The 21833-nt window shown below is 34.6% G+C and overlaps 2 protein-coding genes across 2 annotated transcripts in view; one reads left to right on the forward strand and one right to left on the reverse strand.

The window, feature by feature from the left end:
- Positions 1-1220: 1220 nt before the first annotated feature.
- Positions 1221-21833, forward strand: part of LOC143247387 (uncharacterized) — a 30330-nt gene continuing 9717 nt past the window's right edge. Inside the window, exons 1-4 of the mRNA XM_076495380.1 lie at positions 1221-1802; positions 9305-9408; positions 16008-16376; positions 20225-20415. Coding sequence (XP_076351495.1) covers positions 9312-9408; positions 16008-16376; positions 20225-20415 — 657 coding nt within the window. The 5' untranslated portion in view covers positions 1221-1802; positions 9305-9311. The remainder of the gene's footprint in view (positions 1803-9304; positions 9409-16007; positions 16377-20224; positions 20416-21833) is intronic.
- Positions 8095-8980, reverse strand: LOC143245912 (uncharacterized). The gene is made up of 2 exons (XM_076492165.1): positions 8937-8980; positions 8095-8587 (listed from the first exon to the last, which is right to left on the reverse strand). The coding sequence occupies exons 1-2, from the start codon at positions 8978-8980 to the stop codon at positions 8095-8097; spliced, it is 537 nt and encodes a 178-aa protein (XP_076348280.1).

Below are 21833 nucleotides of genomic sequence, written 5' to 3' on the forward strand. Positions count from 1 at the left end.
TCGCGTAAAGCTACACAGAGCTATCTGCGCTATCCGTTCCTAATGTAGCAGTGTAATATTAGAGGGAAGGGGGTTAGTCATCACCATCCACCGCCAACTGTTGGGCTACTCTTTTATCAGCGAATAGTGGGATTCACTGTATATTATAACAGCCCTACGGCTGAAAGGGCGAGCATGTTTGGTCTGATGGGGATTCGAACCCGCGATCCTCAGATTACGAGTCGAGTGCCTTAACCACCTGGCCATACCAGGCCCACAGGAGAAGTATAATTGTGAACGCTAGATTTATTTTCTGCGTTAATCTGAATTCTTTTGTAATTATTATCTCCCAAGACGATATGAAATTATTCAACTAATCGGTATAAATTAACTATTACAAACAATAACATAACAATAGTTTTCATAGTGTTATTTTCCATAATATGTTTGTTTTGTTTTGAATTTACGGACTTACGAACTTAAAATCCAAAGTTAGATCCCTGCGATGTACAGAGTAAAGATAGCTCGTTGTGAACTTTGCAACAAGAAAATACCAACACAGCCATCATGTGATGATATAAAGAAAGCGTGAAGATAGTTTTATTATTTGTTTGTTTGTTTGTTTGTTTTAATTTCACGCAAAGCTACACGAGGTCCATCTGCGCCAGCCGTTCCTAATTTAGTAGTATTAGACTAGCGGAAAGACAGCTAGTCATGACCACCCACCGCCAACTATTGGACTACTCTTTTACCTACGAATAGTGGGATTGACCGTCACATTATTACGCTCCACGGCTAAAAGGGCGAGCATGTTTGGGTGGGAGACGGGAATTTGATCTCGCGACCATCAGATTATGTCTCGAACGCACTAACTACACGGCCATATCGGGCCTCCTGTTTTTTTAACGTATAATATTATACGTATATTTTATTTATTATACAAGGATAGAGTTAAACGGCCCAAACTGCGCTAAGTACAACTACACGTTTCGGCGACCATGTTTTTGCACTTGTTTACATCTATGTATGATTTAACGAGGAAGGTTTAGTTTCCTACGGAGAATCAGGTGAATCACAGACGTTATCTGACGTGGCAACACTGGGTCTGTTACGATACGTTTACATAACAAATATTGGGGAGACGCAGTTACTATCTAACAGTGTTTAGGACGCAATGAACCAGGACTGTTTTACACATATACACACGACCGAAATTGTTAAGAAATAGCGATGTAGCGCGTACACACGTGCACTGCATGAACATACTAACACAAACGTTTTGTGTGCGTGTGTTTAGAAAGTAGTTTGGCCCTCGTGGAATTCTGTTTTTCTTGCACTTGTGTCTAGTACCAGGAAAATCAGTTTTTACGCAGAACAGGAATTACCTATTGAGGGAGAGAGCACTAACTCCGGACGGAAATAATTTATAGTGTGTATGAGTACATGATGGGCGAAGTGCATCAAAATTACGTTTCGAGCATCCGGGAAACTGATTGTTATGAACTTCGAACAGGAAAAGGATGGAATAGTTGTTGTTCTATTCTAGTTTGTGTATAGATAGGTGAGTCACCCAAAATATGACACCTTTACTGATATATCTGTTGTAACAGGAATAGATGAAAATCCTGTCTAACTGTTACGACCTCAGTTTGAAACCTGTTGTGGTCCAGTCAAAGTTCGGTGAAGGAAACGTGTGGAATCAGCAAACAGCTGAAAACAGTTTCTTTTTTTTCCGTGCGTAAATAAACATTTAGTTTTGATATCAAATCAAGAAAAGGTGTTCAATGTGAGTGTAAGAAGAGGTAAATAAAAACGACCTTAAGGTGAGTGTCACATCACTAGAGAACCTCGTCATAACTAACTTATGTACTAATATTCATCAGTAAAACATACCTCACCCCTCACCCTCAGTTTTGGAAGATATGGTGACGTTATGTGGGTGTGTTATAGCATATGACAGACTTTCTGACTGAACCTTAAGTTCCTAAAGTCCTAGGGAAAATAGCTGAGATTTACACTTAATCTTTCATTGGTGTGTTGAACCAAAACTGTTAAAACGGAATGTAGTTGAATTCAAACTATAATGTAACCTTCCGTTAATATTTATTTTCAACTACATCAAATGTTTGTTTTACAAATGATTTGCTTTCAGATATTGTCGCTATTCATCAGAACGTCGATGTGTTCTTCCCTGTCACCAGGGAAACCAGGGTAAAATGTCTAGACGTTCACTTTATTCTTGATCCATTTTAATTATCCCAAGAAAAAGCGAAAGCTGTACTCCAAATAGCACATAACACAGTGCACTCGTCTTATCTCATTTTAGTTTTCTCAACTGTTGTAATCATATTCATGGATCGTCGTTGTTTTAGCGTGAGTTTACATCATGGGGTGTATGTGATCTGTGCACCATCAGAATCGAACCCAGAATTTTAGTGTTGTAAGTCCGTAAACTTATCTCTGGCTAATCATGGACTGTTCATGAACAGTGCAATATTCGCAGAGATGAATCACCAAATAATTACGTTTAAGGTATTAATTACGATATTATTTAAGATATTTGTTTTGTAGTTACAAAGTTAACAACGATAATATATAAACACTTTAATAATATATTCATTTTCTTATTCGTGTTTCTTTTATTTGTTTGTTTTTGAATTTCGCGTAAAGCTAATTAGGACGCTAGCCGTCCTAATTTAGTAGTGCAATACTAGATGGAAGGCAGCTAGTCATCACCACCTACCGCCAACTCTTGGGCTACTCTTTTACCAACGTATAGTGGGATTGACCGTCACATTATATCGCCCCCGGCTGAAAGGGCGAACATGTTTGGCGCGACGGGGATGCGAACCCGTGACTCTCAGATTACAAGTCGAACGCCTTAACCCACCTGGATATGCCAGGCCGAACATTTATAAAGATTCTGTAAATTTTGAGGTTAGTACATGGATATAGATTAACCTCGTGAGACAACAGAGAGTACTCAGCTGCGAAGTCAATACTCAATAGACATTAAAAGTTTTTGTTTTTCTTTCAATTTGTTTTATCACCTCACCCACTTGAAATGAACGATTTATAACATAAAGTACGTCGATACTAAACTTGTTTGTTTAATGGCTTAAAAAATAAAGCCACCTGTTGCTATCTACTATGTTCACGGCCGGGGATCGATTCCAGGATCTTAGTATTGTAAACACGTGAATTTACCGCTATCTCTAAAGACGTACATTTGTTAACTTCTCGTCTTCTTTTGACTAGAAGTTATTAATATAAAATATATACATAGATCATCTTACTTTAGGTTATGTCTGGTAACAAGAAATAAAAACTCTTCTAGTGGTTTGATGTGGAAATCGAATTTTCGAATTTACCTTACTGTCTCAATGATAAAAATAGATATATACAAAAAGCCATTTGACAATTATGGAAACGCACGAATTAAATATCCTTACCATGCAAATATTAACATGGTTAAAGAGCTACGGTCACGTTGCATACATACATACAGACACACATATATATTTACTGTAAAAGACTGTTTGTTTGTTTTTGGATTTAGCGCAAGGCTCGAGGAGAGATATCTGCACTAGCCGTCCCTAATTTTGCAGTGAGAGACTATAGGGAAGGCAGCTGGTCATTACCTCTCACGGCCAACTCTTGAGTTACTTTTTTATCAACAAATAGTAGGATTGGCCGTAACTTTATAATTCCCCACGGCTGAAAGAGCAAGCATCTTTGTTGTGACAGGGATTCGAACCTACGACCCTCATATAACGAGTTGAGGGCCCTAACCACTTGGTTGTTGTTCGTGTTTTGAATTAAGCACAACGCCACTCAATTGGCTATCTTGGTCTGCCCACTACGGGTATCGAAACCCGATTTTTAGCATGTAAGTCCGCAGACATACCGCTGAGCCACAGGGGGGCTAACCACCTGGTCATGCCGGGCATATTCATAAAGAAACAAAAACTTACAAAATGCACGTTTCTGAATTGTCCCTTAATCACTGCGTCTCCGAAAGAGCCAGTAACAAGCTTGTAATTTATTAATATTGTTTTCTGTATTATTTTAAAATTTATTTCGTCTCCGTTCATATACATCTGTGTCTTCTTTTGAATTACTGATGTCAAAGATACTGCATTGTATGATATTTATTATATTATTCAGCCTCAAATAAGTTCACTTATCAGTAAGATTTCAGCATTAATTATACATTTCTTTGTTTTGAATTTCGTGCAAAGTTACACGAGGTCTGTCTGCAGTAGCCGTCCCTAATTTAGCAGTGTAAAACTAGAGGGAAGGCAGCTAGTCATTATCATCCACTGCTAACTCTTGGGCTACTCTTTTTACCAACGAATGGTGGGAGTTACCGTCGCGTTATAGTGTCTCCACGTTTGAAAGGGTGAGCATGTTCAGTGATGGGAAATAGCTGGTAATATAAAAAGCAACAAACACTATTAAACTGATATCTATCGATAGCACGTACGTTTACCGAACAGAATATAAATATCATTCCTCTACGTTTTACATCCAATACGTGCCAGATTCGAAATAAACCTTAAACAAATTTTTGCTAAAATATTCAAAGGATAAATTTGTTAAGAATTTACACTTTGCGTGTTATCTTATTCTTCAAGGACCCAATATTCTTTATTGAACCGTAAATACAAATTTTACAAAGCTGATGCACTATTAGGTAAAAGATATTTGCAAAGATACAGTGCAAAGCCTTCTCTAAGTCTAAGCTGATAAGCTAGAAAAATACAACTAGTGAACAACACCCACAACCAAGTATCGGGCTACTCTTATTTCACTAAAGAATATAATTTCACTGTTACTCCTATAACGCAGCAACGGCTCCTTTGTGTAAAGCACATTTTTTTCGGCAGTACGACGCCAAACATGAATATTTGGATTCACAGTTATAGTTTGCTGACATGAGACTACGCCCAGCTCTCGTCTTCAAGTTTAAAGATAATATTTATGTATAAATTTCAATAATAGTCACGAAATAAAACTGGTGTGATAAAAAGACAAATTTGTAAAGACAAATTTTAAATATATTTTCTCATTATTTACACGAGCAAAGGCGCAAGGTCTCCTCCACCCAATTTTGGATTCCGGTCGCAGCACGTTTGTAAGTGCACAATCCAAGTATTTTGATGTCACCATTATTTACGAACTACTAATACTCTTCTTTACCTTTTGCTTTATTTTTATTAACATGTAGCTGAAGTACTAGTCCCCTGGACGAAAATTATGTAAATTAATTTTTAATGGAAGGATCTTAAGACATGAAAAGTTGCTTCTCTTATATGTGATAGTGGGCCCGGCATGGCCAAGCGTGTTAAGGCGTGCGACTCGTAATGTGAGAGTCGTGGCTTTTTGCAACTTTTTTCGTGACATCATTTTGGATCGAAAGTGAAACAATTTGTAAGTAGTTCAAATGCATGTAGGGTGCTGACATCTAGCGTTGAAGTTAGGTATTATTGAGAACGAATTAACTCGTCCGTGGCACTGTGTTACCGATGGGCTTGGACGAGTTATCTCGCCTACGGCACTGAACAGGTTAAATGTAAGGAGTGAAGGGAATGAGATATTTACATGACTCTAAATGTTTAAAAAGTAACTTCATTGGGTGTTTTTGCGAAAGATCGCCAGGAAAAATTATCTGTTTCGACTACTATACAGTACTGTGTTGTCTGTCAGTCAGTCAGTAGCAACTATTATTGAGCCATAAAAATTGGATCAACAGATAATTTCTTAACACTTAAAATATGTCAGTTCAATAACATTGTTAGGAAACTTTTGTCAGTCAATAAAATGTATCAAGATATATTTTAGTTCTTAGAACAAGTCAAATATTACAAAATGGATTATGCAGCAACTTTGTAGGTATGCTATTTTCTAGAATTGACGTTGCATTTTTCATATGTAAGGATCCGAGCACGAGCTAGTGTTTAATAGGCTTAAAATGCTACAAAAAACCCTTCCCGCTTTGCGGCAGGGGGTACACTCTAAGAGTAACGATCTATTCATACTCCACTGTATCTTATATATATCGGAAAGCGTGGTGTCTGTCCGAACGTTCTTCTGCCTCGCGATAAAGGCGGCCGCTTCCCGCGCAGCGTGAAAAAAGCTGTGCACGCAGGCAAAGCTCAAAATTCATTTTTGAAATGCCGGCTGAACAGACACAAATAACGTTAATGCCAAATTTTATTTTGCATTATTAAGTTTTTAAAAATTAATCAAACTATCATTACTATTTTCAAATGTGACGTATCCTAAATAATAAAAATATAGATTTACCGCATAATATTATTAAGTGTCATTTAGCATGACTAAAATGTTCTAGAATTACTTTTCGCAGTGGGTGGTGTAAGTAGCTCAGATTTTTTACTCTGAGTGAAACCAAGAACTCAACACAGTTAACTTTTTAAAGTCCATGAAATAATTTCAACTGATAGATTAACTAAAACTGGGAACGAGTATTTGTGCTTATGATCAAATATGATTAAGCGCAATGTGTGTGGTGAGACGACTTTACACAGGTTGCCCTTGTGTAGTTTTAGGCACATTTCTCAGGCAAACAAACAATTCAAGTGTAATAAATTTTTTATCCCAATATCATTCCGTTCCCTTACGTGATCAAGGAAAAATTATTTAATAATAATATTTCCAGTTGAGCGAATACATACCCTGCTCCTTTAATAGAAGATTTGACTTAGCTTGGGAAGTTATAAGTACTAAGAAAGAATATTTTTCGGACAGGTAATAATGAAAAAATAAACATTTATATTGAAAAATAAGCACTTTATTCAAATAAAAATATTAATGTACCTCCTTAAAAAAGCAGAAATTTAAGAATAAGATAATATTTCTGGTCGCCTGAGGTCGCTGTGATCTGTAGTTATTTTCTTGGTTGTGTGTCGTTATTTGTCACGAAAGTTTCTTTTGCCGTAGAAGATCAAAGAAACAGAATAAATATTTGTAACCTTCCTGGTTAAAAGTATCTTCGAAATAAAATGTGTAGTTTGAGAGCTAAAATAGAGTAATCAAGGAAAAGTAAAAAGATGTGGTTTCACATTATACCCGGAGGAATACAGTAAGTATATCTTATATTATGGAACCAACTTTGCACGATGTTTTTTTTTTAATTTCGCGCAAAGCTACACAAGGGTTATCTGCGCTAACCGTCCCTAATTTTGCAGTGAAAGGCCAGAGGGAAGGCAGCTAGTCATCACCACCCACCGCCAACTCTTGGGCTACTTTTTTTGAACATTTGTTATGTTCCTGTTTGTGAATATGGGCTTCATTTTATAGAAAGTATCCTTGGACATTGCAATTCGTTTCTTTATTTCTGTGTCACTCTTTGCATTTGATGTTATAGTATATCCAAGATATTTGAAGCTTTCGACTTGTTTTATTCTCACGTCCTTGCCGGTTGTGCTACATGTGGGTGAAATTGATTGTTTTGAGATAACCATGCACTCTGTTTTCTTTGCGTTTAACTGCAAGCCTTTTTCTTCACTCTCGTCTACTGTTGTTGTGAGGAGAGTCTGTAGATTTCGTTCGGAGTCCGCAATAAGGACTGTGTCATAAGTGTAGCGCAAGTTGTTGAAATTGCATCCGCCTACTTTGACTCCCTGATGTTCATTGATGTTTCATAGGATTATTTCGCTGTATAAGTTAAAAAGATCTGGTGAAAATGCACATCCCTGCCTCACCCCTCTTTCAATTGGTCTATATTCACTCAATTCATTTTCAATTTTGATAGCTGCCATTTGCTGCCAGTAAAGGTTTCTAAGGATTCTTAGATCTTTAGCATCGATGTTCAGGTCTGACAACATGTCGAATAGGTCACCATGTCTCACTTTGTCAAAGGCTTTAGAATAATCGATAAAACATAGATATAAATCCTTTTGTACTTCCAGTGATCTTTCCATGAGCATGTTTAGAGCGAAACTTGCATTTCTAGTGCCTTTATCGGCTATAAATCCAAACTGAGTATCAGAAATCTCTGGTCTTATCTTATTCCTCATTCTAGACATGAGCACTCTTAAAAGAACCTTGGTAAGATAACTCATTAAACTAATTATCCTATGCTGTTCACAGTCAGTTGTTCCGGGCTTTTTCGGCAATGCAATAAAGACTGATTTTTTTAAAGTCTTTCGGTATTTCACCCGTGTCATAAATAGTGTTCAGTAGTTTTGTCACTTCCTGGATTCCCACTTCTTTTAGGGCTGATAAAAGTTCAATGAGTATGTCGTCTGGGCCAGCTGCTTTGCCTTTATGTATCTTCTTCATTGCATGTTCCACTTCATCAGGCATAATTGAAAGGCCTTCTGTGTCTATTTCTATGTGTGGGGTTGAGCTTCTGTTGTCGTTATATAGTTCCCCAATATATTCTGACCATCTGTTAAGTATATCTTTTTTATCCATCAAGATTTCTCCATTCTTAGATTTTAAGCATCCTGTTTTTGCTGATGGAGTCTTTCCTGTCACTTCACTAATTTTCTTATGCATATATTTGCTGTCTTTTACCTTGTTATTTTCAATCTCTGTACACTGGGTGTTAATCCATTCTTCCTTGGCAACATTGCAGATACTATAGTGAATGTATTTAAACAATAAATGATATATATACTGAATAAATATACTATTATACATGTATTCACGCAGTAAATGATATAATATTGTATGTATTTAAACAATAAATGATATAATACCATATGTATTTTACACAACAACTCTTGGGCTACTCTTTTACCAACAAATAGTGTTATTGATCGTACATAATAACGCCCCCACGGCTGAAAGAGCGAATATGTTTGGTGAGATTGCGAATCAAGTGCCCTAACCACCCAGCCACTCTATGATAAATTATGTTGTTGTTGCTTTATATCATTTAAATATACTGTTGTTGTATATCTCAATAAGCTCGGTAAGCTACATACCTTGACTTTAAACGAGAAAGGTTTATGACTCTGTAATTTAGCATTCGATTCCACCAATGGCGGACATGGAGGAGATAACTCGTTTCACTTATTGAAGGTAAACTGAAACTAATACTTAACAAATAATAATTCTGTTTTATTCACAAAAAATTCACGTTGTTATTTATAGGTAAGGAAACAGTGGCGAAAACCCTCATTCGAGTAAGACATGTGAAACTGTTCAGTTAATTTAGTGTTTGCGCACCGTTAGAATCGCGAAATAATTTTTGGTACCCGATTTATTTTGTTCTATTGTATTTAATAAAACATAACACTTACTTTATTGTATTGCGTTATGCACGTGTCTTATATCTGTATTATTTTTACAGGCCCACCATGTGGAAAAGTTTCGTTGCTATTGTTGTTATTAGCGTTGCGTTAAAGAAAAGAGGCTTAATATGGGCTGGAACGGGCAACACTCCGTGGAAAAACGGTAAAAATTTAATTTAAATCTTGAAATGTTAGGAATTTGAAGAATTAGATCGTGGATTCTTATGTGAAAATATTAAGCAAATAGAAAATCGTACTTAAGCCGAATGGCAGATACATAATTCTCATAAGTTTCATATTGTAATTAAAAGAGGTAGTTTACGTAATAATTCTATTCGTATTCAGCTTTGCATAGATACACATATAGGTATAAATAAAATATCACGAAACATTCAAATATTTAATTTTATATGCATGTTGGTACAAAGAAATTATCTTTACTGTTTTCGATAAAGTTTTTATGTAAATATTTTAAACTTCTGTAGTATATGTGAAATGTAACAATAAAACAGACTAATACGACAGCATTTAGAGAAACATTGTGATATAAGATATATAGATGTTAAAACCTTTACAATAGTTTTATAATATGTTTGAGGAGCGTCGTCATAGTAGCAATAAATATGTGGCACGTTATAATTGGATAAAAAGATAAGAAACAGATTGCAACAAACCTTGAAACACAGCTTTAGGGGCTTTGACACTGTGTATTTATTAAAGTATAAGATTGAGTCTGCATTACAAAACTTTGTGTATTGAATTAATTACATTAATCACACTAATTATATTAAAATAATCAAACTGATTGCAAAAGGAACCAAATTACGATAAAAGTTCTTTATAAATGTATCTCAGAACAATTTTATTGATAAACAGAGAAAATCGTTTCGACCTCCCTAGGTCATCTTCAGGTTAACAGAGAGTTTGCAACTGACCGTTGCCGGGCACATGTCTTAAAGGACAAGAGTTTCAATGGGTACGGGATTGTAGGGGGCGTTGCAGTTAGATGTTAGGTTATTAATTAGTATAGGTATAAAGTTGTTCCTTTATATTGGTTTAATTTTGGTTTTAGTTGCTGTATAAGTAGGACTTCTTTGATTTTGCGTTTGTTTATATTTGTTTCCCTACTTAGGATCTGGGTGTTTTCTATGGTTATGTTGTATTTATTTGATTCGCAGTGTTCAAAAATGTGTGAAGGTGTTGTTGTTTTTTTGTTCTTTGAATCTAGTTTCCATTTTCTGCTTGTTTCTCTAATATAAAAGTCGTGGCAGTTGATGCATTGTATTTTATAAATTATGTTGGTGTTGTATTTGTCAGCGTAGTTTTTACATAGGATGAACTTTAGTTTTGTTCCTGTTTTTTTAATAAATTTGGTGTTTACTGGAATGCTATGTTTGTTGTAAGTTTTTATCAAATGTTGGTTATTTTTTTGCTGATATCGGGAACATATGGTATGCAGCAGTATAAGATTTTGTAGTTTGTTGTATCTTGGGATTTATTGTTGTTTGTTTGTTGTTGATCTAAGTGTGTGCGCATAATTTTTTCCACGATTTTTTTGAGGAAATTTGTTGATGGTGATGAAGTGTTGTTTTATTTTGTTGATTTCATCGTTAATTTTATCAGGTGATTATAGTTTCATGGATGTGTTTATTTGATTTCTTAATATGTTGAGTGTTTGTTTTGTTTCATGTGCTGAGTCCCAGGGAATGTGTAATCCAGTGTGGGTGATTTTTCTGTGGATTTATGTTTTGAATTGTATATGGGTTCTTGTGATCTCGAGGTTAAGAAATGCTATTTAGTTAGGTTTTTCTCCTGCTCACAGGTGAACCTAACGTTGGAGTGTATCGAGTTAAGGTGATTGAAAAAACTAAGTGTGTGTTCTGTAGATGTGATTCCAGCAATTGTATCATCAACATACTTGCACCAGTATAGCGTTGGGTGTAAGGCTGAATTGATTGCTTGTTATTCAATCTGCGTCATAAAAATATTAGCCAGAACTGGTGATGTGGGATTCCCCATACGTAGGCCATTCATAAAGTTAGTTTTGGTGGCAGTGAATTCAATATGTGTATTGAGGATGTGTATCAATATTTTGGGGTCTTAGATGTAAAGTTTTTAAGCTATGTTCCAAGTTTCAGTTGTTGGGACTTCTGTGAAGAGGGAGATTACATAAAATCTCTCCGTTAATTCTTTATAATTTAGTTGATTAAGAATATATTTAAAGTTAACAGAGTCTTTGAAAATGGAGCTGGCTAGTGTTACATATTTAGAAAATGCTCACACTATATATTTACCGAGGTTGGAGTTAAATGATTCATAGGTCTACATTATGTACAATCGGGTTGGTTAGGTTTGGGGTGCCATATAGTTGTGGTGTGCGTGAGTCGGTCTTTCGAAGGTAAAAATAAATATTTTCTGAGATTGTATTGTTTTTTGTATTTATAGTAATATTTTGTTTGATTGGCTTTCATGTATTTTTGTTGAATTTGTGTTTATTAGTTTAAATTTGTTTGTATCTGATAAGATGTTATTCAAATTTTGAATGTATTCATTTGCGTTCATTATAACTATAACTTTGCCTTCATCTACTTTTAGAATTTTGATGTTGTTTCTTGTTTTAAGTTGTTTATAGAATTAATATCTTCTCATGTGAAGTTGTTTTTTACTTTTCTTTTCTGTGAAATTATGTTGATAGTTTTGTGTGAAAATTCTTTAAAAACGTTGTTTAAGATACTGTTTTGAGATGTTACGGGGAAAATAGATGTTTTCAGTTTTACCTGGAAAGATAGATTGTTGGTTGTCGGTAGAATTGTTGTCGAAGTTGTCTTCTATTTGGTGATTGTTTTCCGTTGTTTTGCTGGCGTTTTCAATTTGTGCACAGTGAATCACTAGTCTTCTAGCTATGTCTTCCAGGCAGGCTTTCATTTCGATGGATGGAATATTTCTAAGTGTTACTGTAAAGTTGAGTCCTTTGTTGAGTAGATGTATTTCTTCATTGTTTAATTTTCGGTCGGATCTGTTACTTACGAAGTTTGTACCTACAGTGGTACAAGCGAGCAGAAATACCCAAACACCGGAAATTTTATACCTTTTTCTAACCCAAAAAATAATTTAATTATGCTAAGAATTTTCCCCAAGTTAACAGCAAAACACACGTTTCAAATTTCATTTAAAACCATAGCTCCCACGCGACTCATCAGTGATAGTCTTCTTGTAAGACCCACATGACCCACCGGTGAGTCGTGCTCTGTTTAAGAACCACAGATTGGCTGGGACACAACGGCTACACATACAGACGAGAGTGGGACATCAGGACAACATTTCTTTCCTAAGCTCACCTATTTTTTCTTAAGTTTTTTTTTTATATTTCATTAACCTGATAGTTACATATAGTATACAAAAATAACAAAGCAAATAACTTTATTTAGACATAAATGGATACAACAAAAGAAAATTAATTTTGCAACAAAATTGTTATTTTAACATAGTGAATGTAAAACACATATAAACATATTTTTAAAAGTGAATGTTATGTAAAGTTTCTAACATAGTGTTTCCAAAAGAGTTTAGAAACAAAATAAATCAGTTCACAATTAAAGTTAAAATAATAAATAATAAGAAAGCAGTACAATGTGACAGTCATTATTATAAATATAATTTGAAGTTTTATGACCTAATGTCTTTTATTGAAACAAGTAAACCATAGAGTAGGACTACCTTTACGTTCATTACAGTATGTGTGAACTCTTTTAATCTTTCTGTCAGCTTATTTTGGTGCCATTGTCTTTCTTATTTAATTGTGGCAGCCAATGTATCTTTTACGAATTACTCTGTTAGACCTGTCTCTTTCAGTGTAAATTTTCATAATGCGTCGTGTGTTGGATCTTCCTGTTGTTGTCTTTGATGTTACTGCTGCCTGAGCTTTTACTTGATATAACGATTCAATGATTGGTTTTCGAAACTCATGTATTTGTAGTTTTGTTTGGTGTATTGAATAAAACCAATCATTTACCAGCACTCTGTTTAACAAAAACTCAAAGGCAATCTTATAACAACACCTAATGCTCTTCCTAAGTGGCGAGAAATAGCTGGACATTTGATCGGATACGTCTATTCCTTATTTAATGATACTGTAATTGAGACCCATTTCTGGTTGTTTGACATCCACATCAATGCTTCTCCGTCCAGTTTTCTTGAAGATCATGTTTCACTGACAACATAAGAACATCACGTTTGTTTTGCAATCACAATTCCATCATCTTGTTAGCGACCTACAATGTCTCCCTTCCTTAGTTACCCATTCTGTTCGCTCATAATGTCCTCACAAGGTTGGTTTGATGCTTTAGCGGCTCCTTTGGTAATTTGGTTTATGTGTAGAAATTATCTGCAGTAATTGTTGTCCCTGCATCTAGATAGTGTTTAGCAAGATCAAGGACTATTTGAGTTACATGGGTGAATCTATTAAAGAATTGCCCTCGCTGTTGCTGTGTGTCATCTTTTCCAGCAAAATCAGTGTTGGTATAAGTGTAACCTTGGGGATCACATAGATTATACATTTTCAAACCATATTTATTTGTCTTCCCAGGATTATATTGACGAACCACAAGGCAATCTTGCCATGGCGCCATTGTTTCATCTACTACAATGTAGTCATCTGGAATGTTAGATCTTGTAAATTTTGTTCAAGAATCTCAAGTAACCTTCTATTTTTTTTCTAAACGATATCTCTCAGTTGCTTGATCATCTGCAAACTAAACAAAATGTAGGAGTACTTGAAGCCTATTTCTTGACGTTATTTGTGGTATGTAAGAATTTCTGTAGAACAGATCTTTCTGCCAGTAGTAGGCAATCTCACAAGTCTCATGCGCATAGTAATTTCAAGAAACACTCTTTATTTCTTCACAGTTAATGTCTTTTCACAATGTTACCTTTGTGTTACCAGCTGCCTTAGTTTGGTGATAATTGAGATTTGTTTGTTGAGCTATAAGATAATAAATACGATCATAGACCATAATCCCAAACACATCGAAAGGTATTACTATAGCATTTGTAGATGATCTGGAACTTGTAGCAATAAATGAAAAGGTTTTTCAGATAGAACTGCTCACTGGGCACCATCCATAATATGGAGTGTGCTGCTGGGCATTACTATTAGTTTCAGCTTTAGTTCCAGACGCTGTATTATCAAAATCTTTAGATGTGAAGGCTTTTTCGTTTTCTGAGTCGGAAATTTTATTACTAGAAGGTTCATAATCTGAAAATCTTTACAATATTTATTTTCAGCATCTGAAGTTTCTTCAATTTCTGAAGAATCTGATCATAATTTTCTTTTTCTAGAAGCATAAAAAATATTTACTAGCACGTCAGATTGGTCGGAACTCATATTTGAACATATCTTACAGAAAAAATATTAACATATCTATAAATAGAATAAATAATTATTATACGTATATTAATAGGTCAAAAAGTTTATGCTTCTAAAATTCTAGCACAACCAACGAGTTGGTCGTGTAGGAAGGTAAGACTAAGTGCATCCTTAGGTTCCAAGCGGCCCACACTTGGTTCATAGGTCAAAAATGACCTGTACTACATCGTCTATGATTCATACCTAACATGATATAAAAATATTACACTCTTCTTAAAAACTTTTTTGAATTTCGCGCAAAGCTACTCGAGGGTTATCTGCGCTAGCCGTCCCTAATTTAGCAGTGAAGACTAGAGGGAAGGCAACTAGTCATCACCACCCACCGCCAACATTTGAGCTACTCTTTTACCAACGAGTAGTGGGATTGACCGCAACATTATAACGCCCCTACGGCTGAAAAGGCGAGCATGTTTGGTGTGATGGGGATTCGAACCCTCGACCCTCAGTTTACGAGTCGAATGCTCTAACCACCTGTTCATGTTGGGTCTAAATGTATTTATAGGAAATGTAGTTGCTTCTTGTAACAACCATATGTAAGTTACAAGTATTATTCTCATTATTAACAAATATCCGTAATGATGACAAAGAAACAAAGTCGTAGTTCTAAAAAAAATCTGATTAAAGTACAAAGTTTACAATGAAACGTCTAAGGTTCTTGTCTTCCATTTACAGCAGGTTCAGAATAAATTAATAACTGTAAAAGAACTAGAGCAGTCACTTGTAATAAAACTTATAGATTTTGAGTTAAAAATATAACGTTTTCTCCGACAACCAATAAAAAGGTCATCTGATATTTTCGTTACGAGTGTAAGATACTTGTAATAAATATATTGTTTAAAGGTCATCTGATGTGTGTTTTATAGCAAAGCCACATCGGGCTATCTGCTGAGCCCACCGAGGTGAATCGAACCCCTTCAGGCGAACTTTGGCCCCCTTTCGAATAAATGAGTGGAGGTTAACATTTTATCAGTCTTATTTGTGGCTAAGCTGTTTAAATATTAGAAACAAACGACCTTGTAAAACAAACTTGTTTTTTTCTCTAACAAGACGTTTAAATCATTTGAAGCTTTGTACAATCAGTTTCGGTTTCTGTTTTAGCAAAATACTCTTGAAGAAACTGTAAAGCGAAATATTGAGTGTCCAGTTAAAGAGAAGTAACAATCTGGTATTATAAGGCCGTTTATTTCTGGTATTAAACTGTCCCCTGTGCACTAATATGCACTATAGAAATTAAAATAATGAAAGTTGAATTAATTACGTATTGAATGAGAAAGGTTTAAAAGTTTATGACACGTGTGTGTCTTTGTTTACGTGTATTAAATTATTTTCGTTTATAGCTGTCTTAGATCTTGTGGGTGAACCTAGCTACAGATCCGTGAAGTTGAAGTGGAGGTTTTTCGATCTTCCCGAGCCGAGGGAATTTAAGGTCCACCTGTGCGAAGTTTCGGAATGGTATTCTCAGCATCGCTGTTCGGAAAGACGTCTATCATTAATGGATACTAATTATCGACCTTATTCTAATGATGTGATAACCAGCCACCAACGGGGAGGATACGAAGCACTGATTGATGGGTTAAGGATGTCAACTAATTATTCTTTATTTGTAAAACCAACGATGGATGATATTCCAGAATCTCCGGAACTGGAAAACATCAACCCAGGAAAACTCACTGTCCCACAAAAAATCTTTATCACGACTAAAGGATGTAAGTGGGTTAGATTAATTTTATTTTTTTACAAATTCTGATAATTTCTTAATTATTATATGTGTATCTAATAAAATGTGTTATAAATAGTATTTTATATGATAGTTTTTTATGAAAAAAATTGGAGGTTTTACTATTTCTATGGGGAAAAATGTGTTTGGGCGAAACGTTTTCGTCAACTGCTTTATTTCTCACTTTCATAAAATATTCTAATGTTTTAAATTGATGCACAAATTATTCTAGGTTATTTGTCAGAAGACAACTTTAACCATTTAAAAGAAGCATATTCTACGTAATATTTAAGTTAATTTTTGGTCTTACATCGTATACGGAAATTTTGTACTTACATGAAAAACGCGCCAGGTCTTCTTTTAAAGTTTGGTTTGTTTTGAATTTCGCGCAAAGCTACACGAGGGCTATCTGCGCTAGTCGTCCCTAATTTTGCAGTGTCAGACTAGAGGGAAGGCAGCTAGTTATCACCACCCACCGCCAAATCTTAAGTTACTCTTTTACTAACGAATAGTGGGATTGGCCGTCATATTATAACTCCCCTACGGCTGAAAATGCGAGCATTTTGGTGTGACGGGGATTCAAACTCGCGACCTTCGGGTTACGAGTTGATTGCCTGGACCGAGGCGTTATAACTTAAAGGTCATGTATTAGTTCTTTTTTGTACAGACTCACAGAAAGATATTAATTGTTATTGTAAAACACAAACGTACATTAACTGGATAATATCAGTAGAGATTACATCTTTACTACAATGTGAATCAAATCTAACGCTAATCTTTCAAATGATGTGCTGTGTCACAATAAATAATGATGTGCATCGTTATTACTGCTGTCGTATGTACTTTTCTAAGGTTAGTGACTTCACATAAAAATACATTGTTTTATAGTACACTAAGGCATTTTATTTCAAACAAATCACTAATAGAAAATTCGTTTGTTTGTGATTAAAAACAAAGCTAAACAATGGACTATACGTGCTCTGACCACCACGGGTACTGAAACAGGGATTCTAACCTTGTAACTCCACAGATGGCCTGACATGGCCAGGTGGTTGAAGTGTTCGACTCGTAGTCTGAGGGTCGCGGGTTCGAATCCCCGTCACACCAAACATTTTTATCCATTCAGCCGTGGGGGTGTTATAAAGTTATGATCAATCCCACTATTCATTGGTAAAAAAGTAGTCCAAGAGATGACGTGGGTAGTGATGTGTAGCTGCCTTCCCTCTAGTCGTATAGTGCTAAATTAGGGACGACTAGCGCGGATAACCCTCGTGTAGCTTTATGCGAAACTCAAAACGAACGAACGAATAAACTCCATAGACATATCGCTTTGCCACCGGAGGGGGGCTCAAAATATGTAATAGTAGAATTATCTCTAAATATAGTACACACAAAAAAGTGTAGAGAAAGAATGTTAAAGGTTCATAGTTTTCTCGTCTGTCTGTCTGCTTGTTGTTAAGTGCAAAGTTACACAATGGGCTATCTGTGCTGTGCCCGCTACAACTATTGAAACCCGGTCTTCAACGGTTTAAGCCCTGAGGCTTACCGCTGAGCCACCTGGAGGCTTCATGGTTAAGTAAAACTAGGATTTGTTCGACATGAGATTGTTTTCCATACTATTGCAACGCTATTGCGATCCAGTCACTTTAAAATCGTCACTTTAAAACCCAATTAACATTTTTACAAGAGCTAAACCTTTTCTCTTCGTATTAAAAGAAAAGAATTATCTTTGGTAGGAATTTAAAAGCTTGTCACGTGAAGACGTATATTGATTTTTGTTAGTAATATTATACTTGTGCTGTTTGTTACCTGTGTAGGTTGACCATAGCTTGAGAAAACTAGCCAATAGTGATGAGTATAAGAAAAATACTTGTTGGGAATATCCAATGAAATAAATTGTTGTTTATCAAATTATCTGTGGTAAGCGAAAATTCCTGTCTGCGATGAGAAGACGAGATCACGTGGTATCCGTATTTCATCCTTATGTCACGAAATGTTTAGAAGTTCTAACCTTAAATCGTTTTTGTTTCTTCTGCAACGCCTCATCCCCAAGTATATCTGCGGACCCAAACCGTTAGAAGCCGGGATTCGATACCTGTCTTGAGCACATGTAACAGAGCTTTGTGTCCTGTTCTAAATAATCAATTAATTCTTCTCCAACGAAACTGTACAGGACAACATATTGGAATCATATCTTAAAATTTAATTGGTTCGAGAATTATTATAAATGTTTTTATTAGTCAACAGTACTGATCAAAGCCTTTGCGTTAATATTACGAAGATTCCAATTAATACAGACATCAGATGTTACATTTCAAAATGGTAAGCCTGTTTACAACGTAATAATTTTTACAAGTATGAAATGCGTGGCTTGTTCATTACACAGTATTATATAAGGCGAAAAATAGATCATGGGACAATGTAAGGAAAGTATATTTAAATAAGGTTTAATTCGTAACTCGTTGACTTTAATTTTTCTCTACGTATGCGACTTGCTTTGACCAGAAGCTGTTATTAATTCAAAAGAAGTACAGTTTTATATTTCAATAATATCAATAATAACGAAAAAAAAGAAAGAAATCGCTTTTGAAAATTTGTTTTTACAGGCATGTGTTTCATTTGCAAATTTGTGAAAATATTGCAAGAATGCTTAAGTTATCAACAATATACTAAAATGACGAAAATATACTGCAAATACTGGAAATAGTATTCAAAGAACAGATGAAATTATACTGTGAATACTGATAATATTAATCAAAGAATAGAAGAAATTATATTGTGAATATTCAGAATATTAATCAAAGATTAGACAAAATTATATTGTGAATACTGAGAATATTAATCAAAGAATAGACGAAATTATATTGTGAATAATGTAAATATAAATCAAAGAATAGAATAAATTATACTGTGAATACTAAGAATATTAATCAAAGAACAGACGAAATTATGTTGTGAATAATGTAAATATAAATCAAAGATTAGAAGAAATTATACTGTGAATACTAAGAATATTAATCAAAGAATAAACGAATTTATACTGTGAATACAAGAAATATTAATCAAAGATTAGACGATATTATATTGTGAATACTCGAAATATTAATTAAGAATATGTGATACGTGTTTACATAATTCTTCCTACTTTACTCTTTTCCCTCCAGTTTTTCTCTCAAGTGAACTATAAGCTACAGTATTGAATTACACAATACTTTTGGTGATATTATGTAGTAATATTGTAATATTATATACCAGTATTATATATTAGTGTTATAATATTATATACTAGTATTATACACTAATGTTATAATATTATATACTAGTATTATACACTAATGTTATAATATTATATACTAGTATTTTACACTTATGTTATAATATTATATACTAGTATTATACACTTATGTTATAATATTATATACTAGTATTATACACTAATGTTACAATATTATATACTAGTCGTATGTAATACGACTCTTTTCCCCTTCAATTTTTCATGTTTTGGTTTTTACAGATGATTAAAGCAATATTTAGAAAAAATGTGTTAATTTTAAGGCTCAATTTTAAATTTCGTATATTTATAAGTTTTAGTATACACTGTATTCACCAAGAAAATACATATAACATTGAACTGCTTAAGAAAAAAAAATACACAAAATTTTATTTTATTTGTTGTTAATATGTTATTATAAATCTAAATATTCATGGCAACGTTTAATTATTTTGTTAATACAGTTCCTGTACTTTTCTTTGTAAAGTATACACTTGACTCTCTAAACAGAATACACCTAAATATTTTGTAACATGCTTGTAATCCTTATTTTTTCTTCTTCTCAGTTTCTGCCAGGGCTAGCCGATGTTTGCCGAATATATCGGAAGTGATCGTAAACACAGGTCCATATTTTGGCGGGAAGATTGTAGCTGAAAACGCTTTTGACGAACGATGTGCTGTTTACGGTAATAGGAGTAGTCCTCAGGAGACTTACAAAATTAAAATCGTTCACAATATTTGCGGTAGCAAATTAGTGGTAAGATATTCGTTTAGTCTATACGAAAAGTATTCACGTATTGATAAATATCAGTAAAGTCCGGCATGGCCAGGTGGTTAAGGCATTCGATTCGTAATTTAAGAATCGTGGGTTCGAATCACCGTCACACCAAACATGCTCGCCCCTCCAGTCATGGGGGAGCCATAATGAGGCGGTCAATCCCACTATTCATGGGTAAGAAAGTAGCCCAAGAGTTGGCGGTGGGTGGTAATTACAAGCTTCCTTCCCTCTAGTCTTACACTTCTAAATTCGAAACGGATAACACAGATAGCTCTCGTGTAGCTTTGTGTGAAATTCAAAAACAAACAATCATATTAATAACTCGTTGTTGTTCGTGGACCAGGGAGAAAATAACGTTATTGATACGTGGAGTAAATGATATTCGTTCTTAGTTTCTGTGATTCTTTGATTATGGAAGATGTAAAGCTGCAGCAGAAAACGTGAAAATACTGTGTGTACTTTGTTTGAAGAACATACATTTGAATTTTTTGAAGTTTTATCTGCCATTGAAAATTGTCTGTTACTTCATATAAAATGTGGCATATATCGTGTTGGATATTCTTAGATGTTTTACTGCACTAAAACGTTTTTTCTTTATAAGTAAATTTTCTTTTAAGAATTTATTTATAAAAATGGAGACGCTAGAAATGTTCGACAAGAAAACGTAACATCCTGAGTTGATCTTGAGTGACTCACGTATGAATAATTAGAGCTTTAATGAGAGTGCAATATTTGGTCTCTTTATTATTTTCGCTATATGTTTGTATGTGTGTGTGTGTGCTTGCTTTTAGTACCAAATGAAACGGTAAACTTGTAGATAAATATGATGAAACAATAATGTAACTGATGGTAACATTTCCCGTTATACACTTTGCTAATGTTGACTAGAGCTATATTTCCCAATGTTAACTGGAGATATAACATTTGACAACTATTAACTAGAAATATAATATTTCACAAAGTTAATTATAAATATAACAGCCCGCTCGACTCATAATCTGAGAGCCGTGAATTCGACACCCCGTTACACCAAACATGCTCGCCCTTTTGACCGTGGGGGGAGGTTATAATGTTACGGTCAATCCCATTATTCATTGGTTAAAGAGTAGCCAAAGAGTTGGGGATGTTTGATAATGACTAGCTGCCTTCCCTCTAGTCTTGCACTGCTAAATTAGCTAGCGCAAATAGCCCTCGTGTAGCTTTGCGCGAAAATTCAAAACAAATAAATATAACAATTTATAAATATTAACTAGGGGTATAACATTTCACAGTGTTAGCTAGAGATATAATGTTTCACAGTGTTAATAAGAGTTATGTTATTGCACTGATGTTTGCTACTCGTTTGTTTTTGAACTTCTATTCAAATCCACACAAGAGCTATCTACACACAATCATCC

The sequence above is a fragment of the Tachypleus tridentatus genome, chromosome 3, assembly GCF_004210375.1.
Source record: "Tachypleus tridentatus isolate NWPU-2018 chromosome 3, ASM421037v1, whole genome shotgun sequence".
In the NCBI taxonomy this organism is placed as follows: Eukaryota; Metazoa; Arthropoda; class Merostomata; order Xiphosura; family Limulidae; genus Tachypleus; species Tachypleus tridentatus.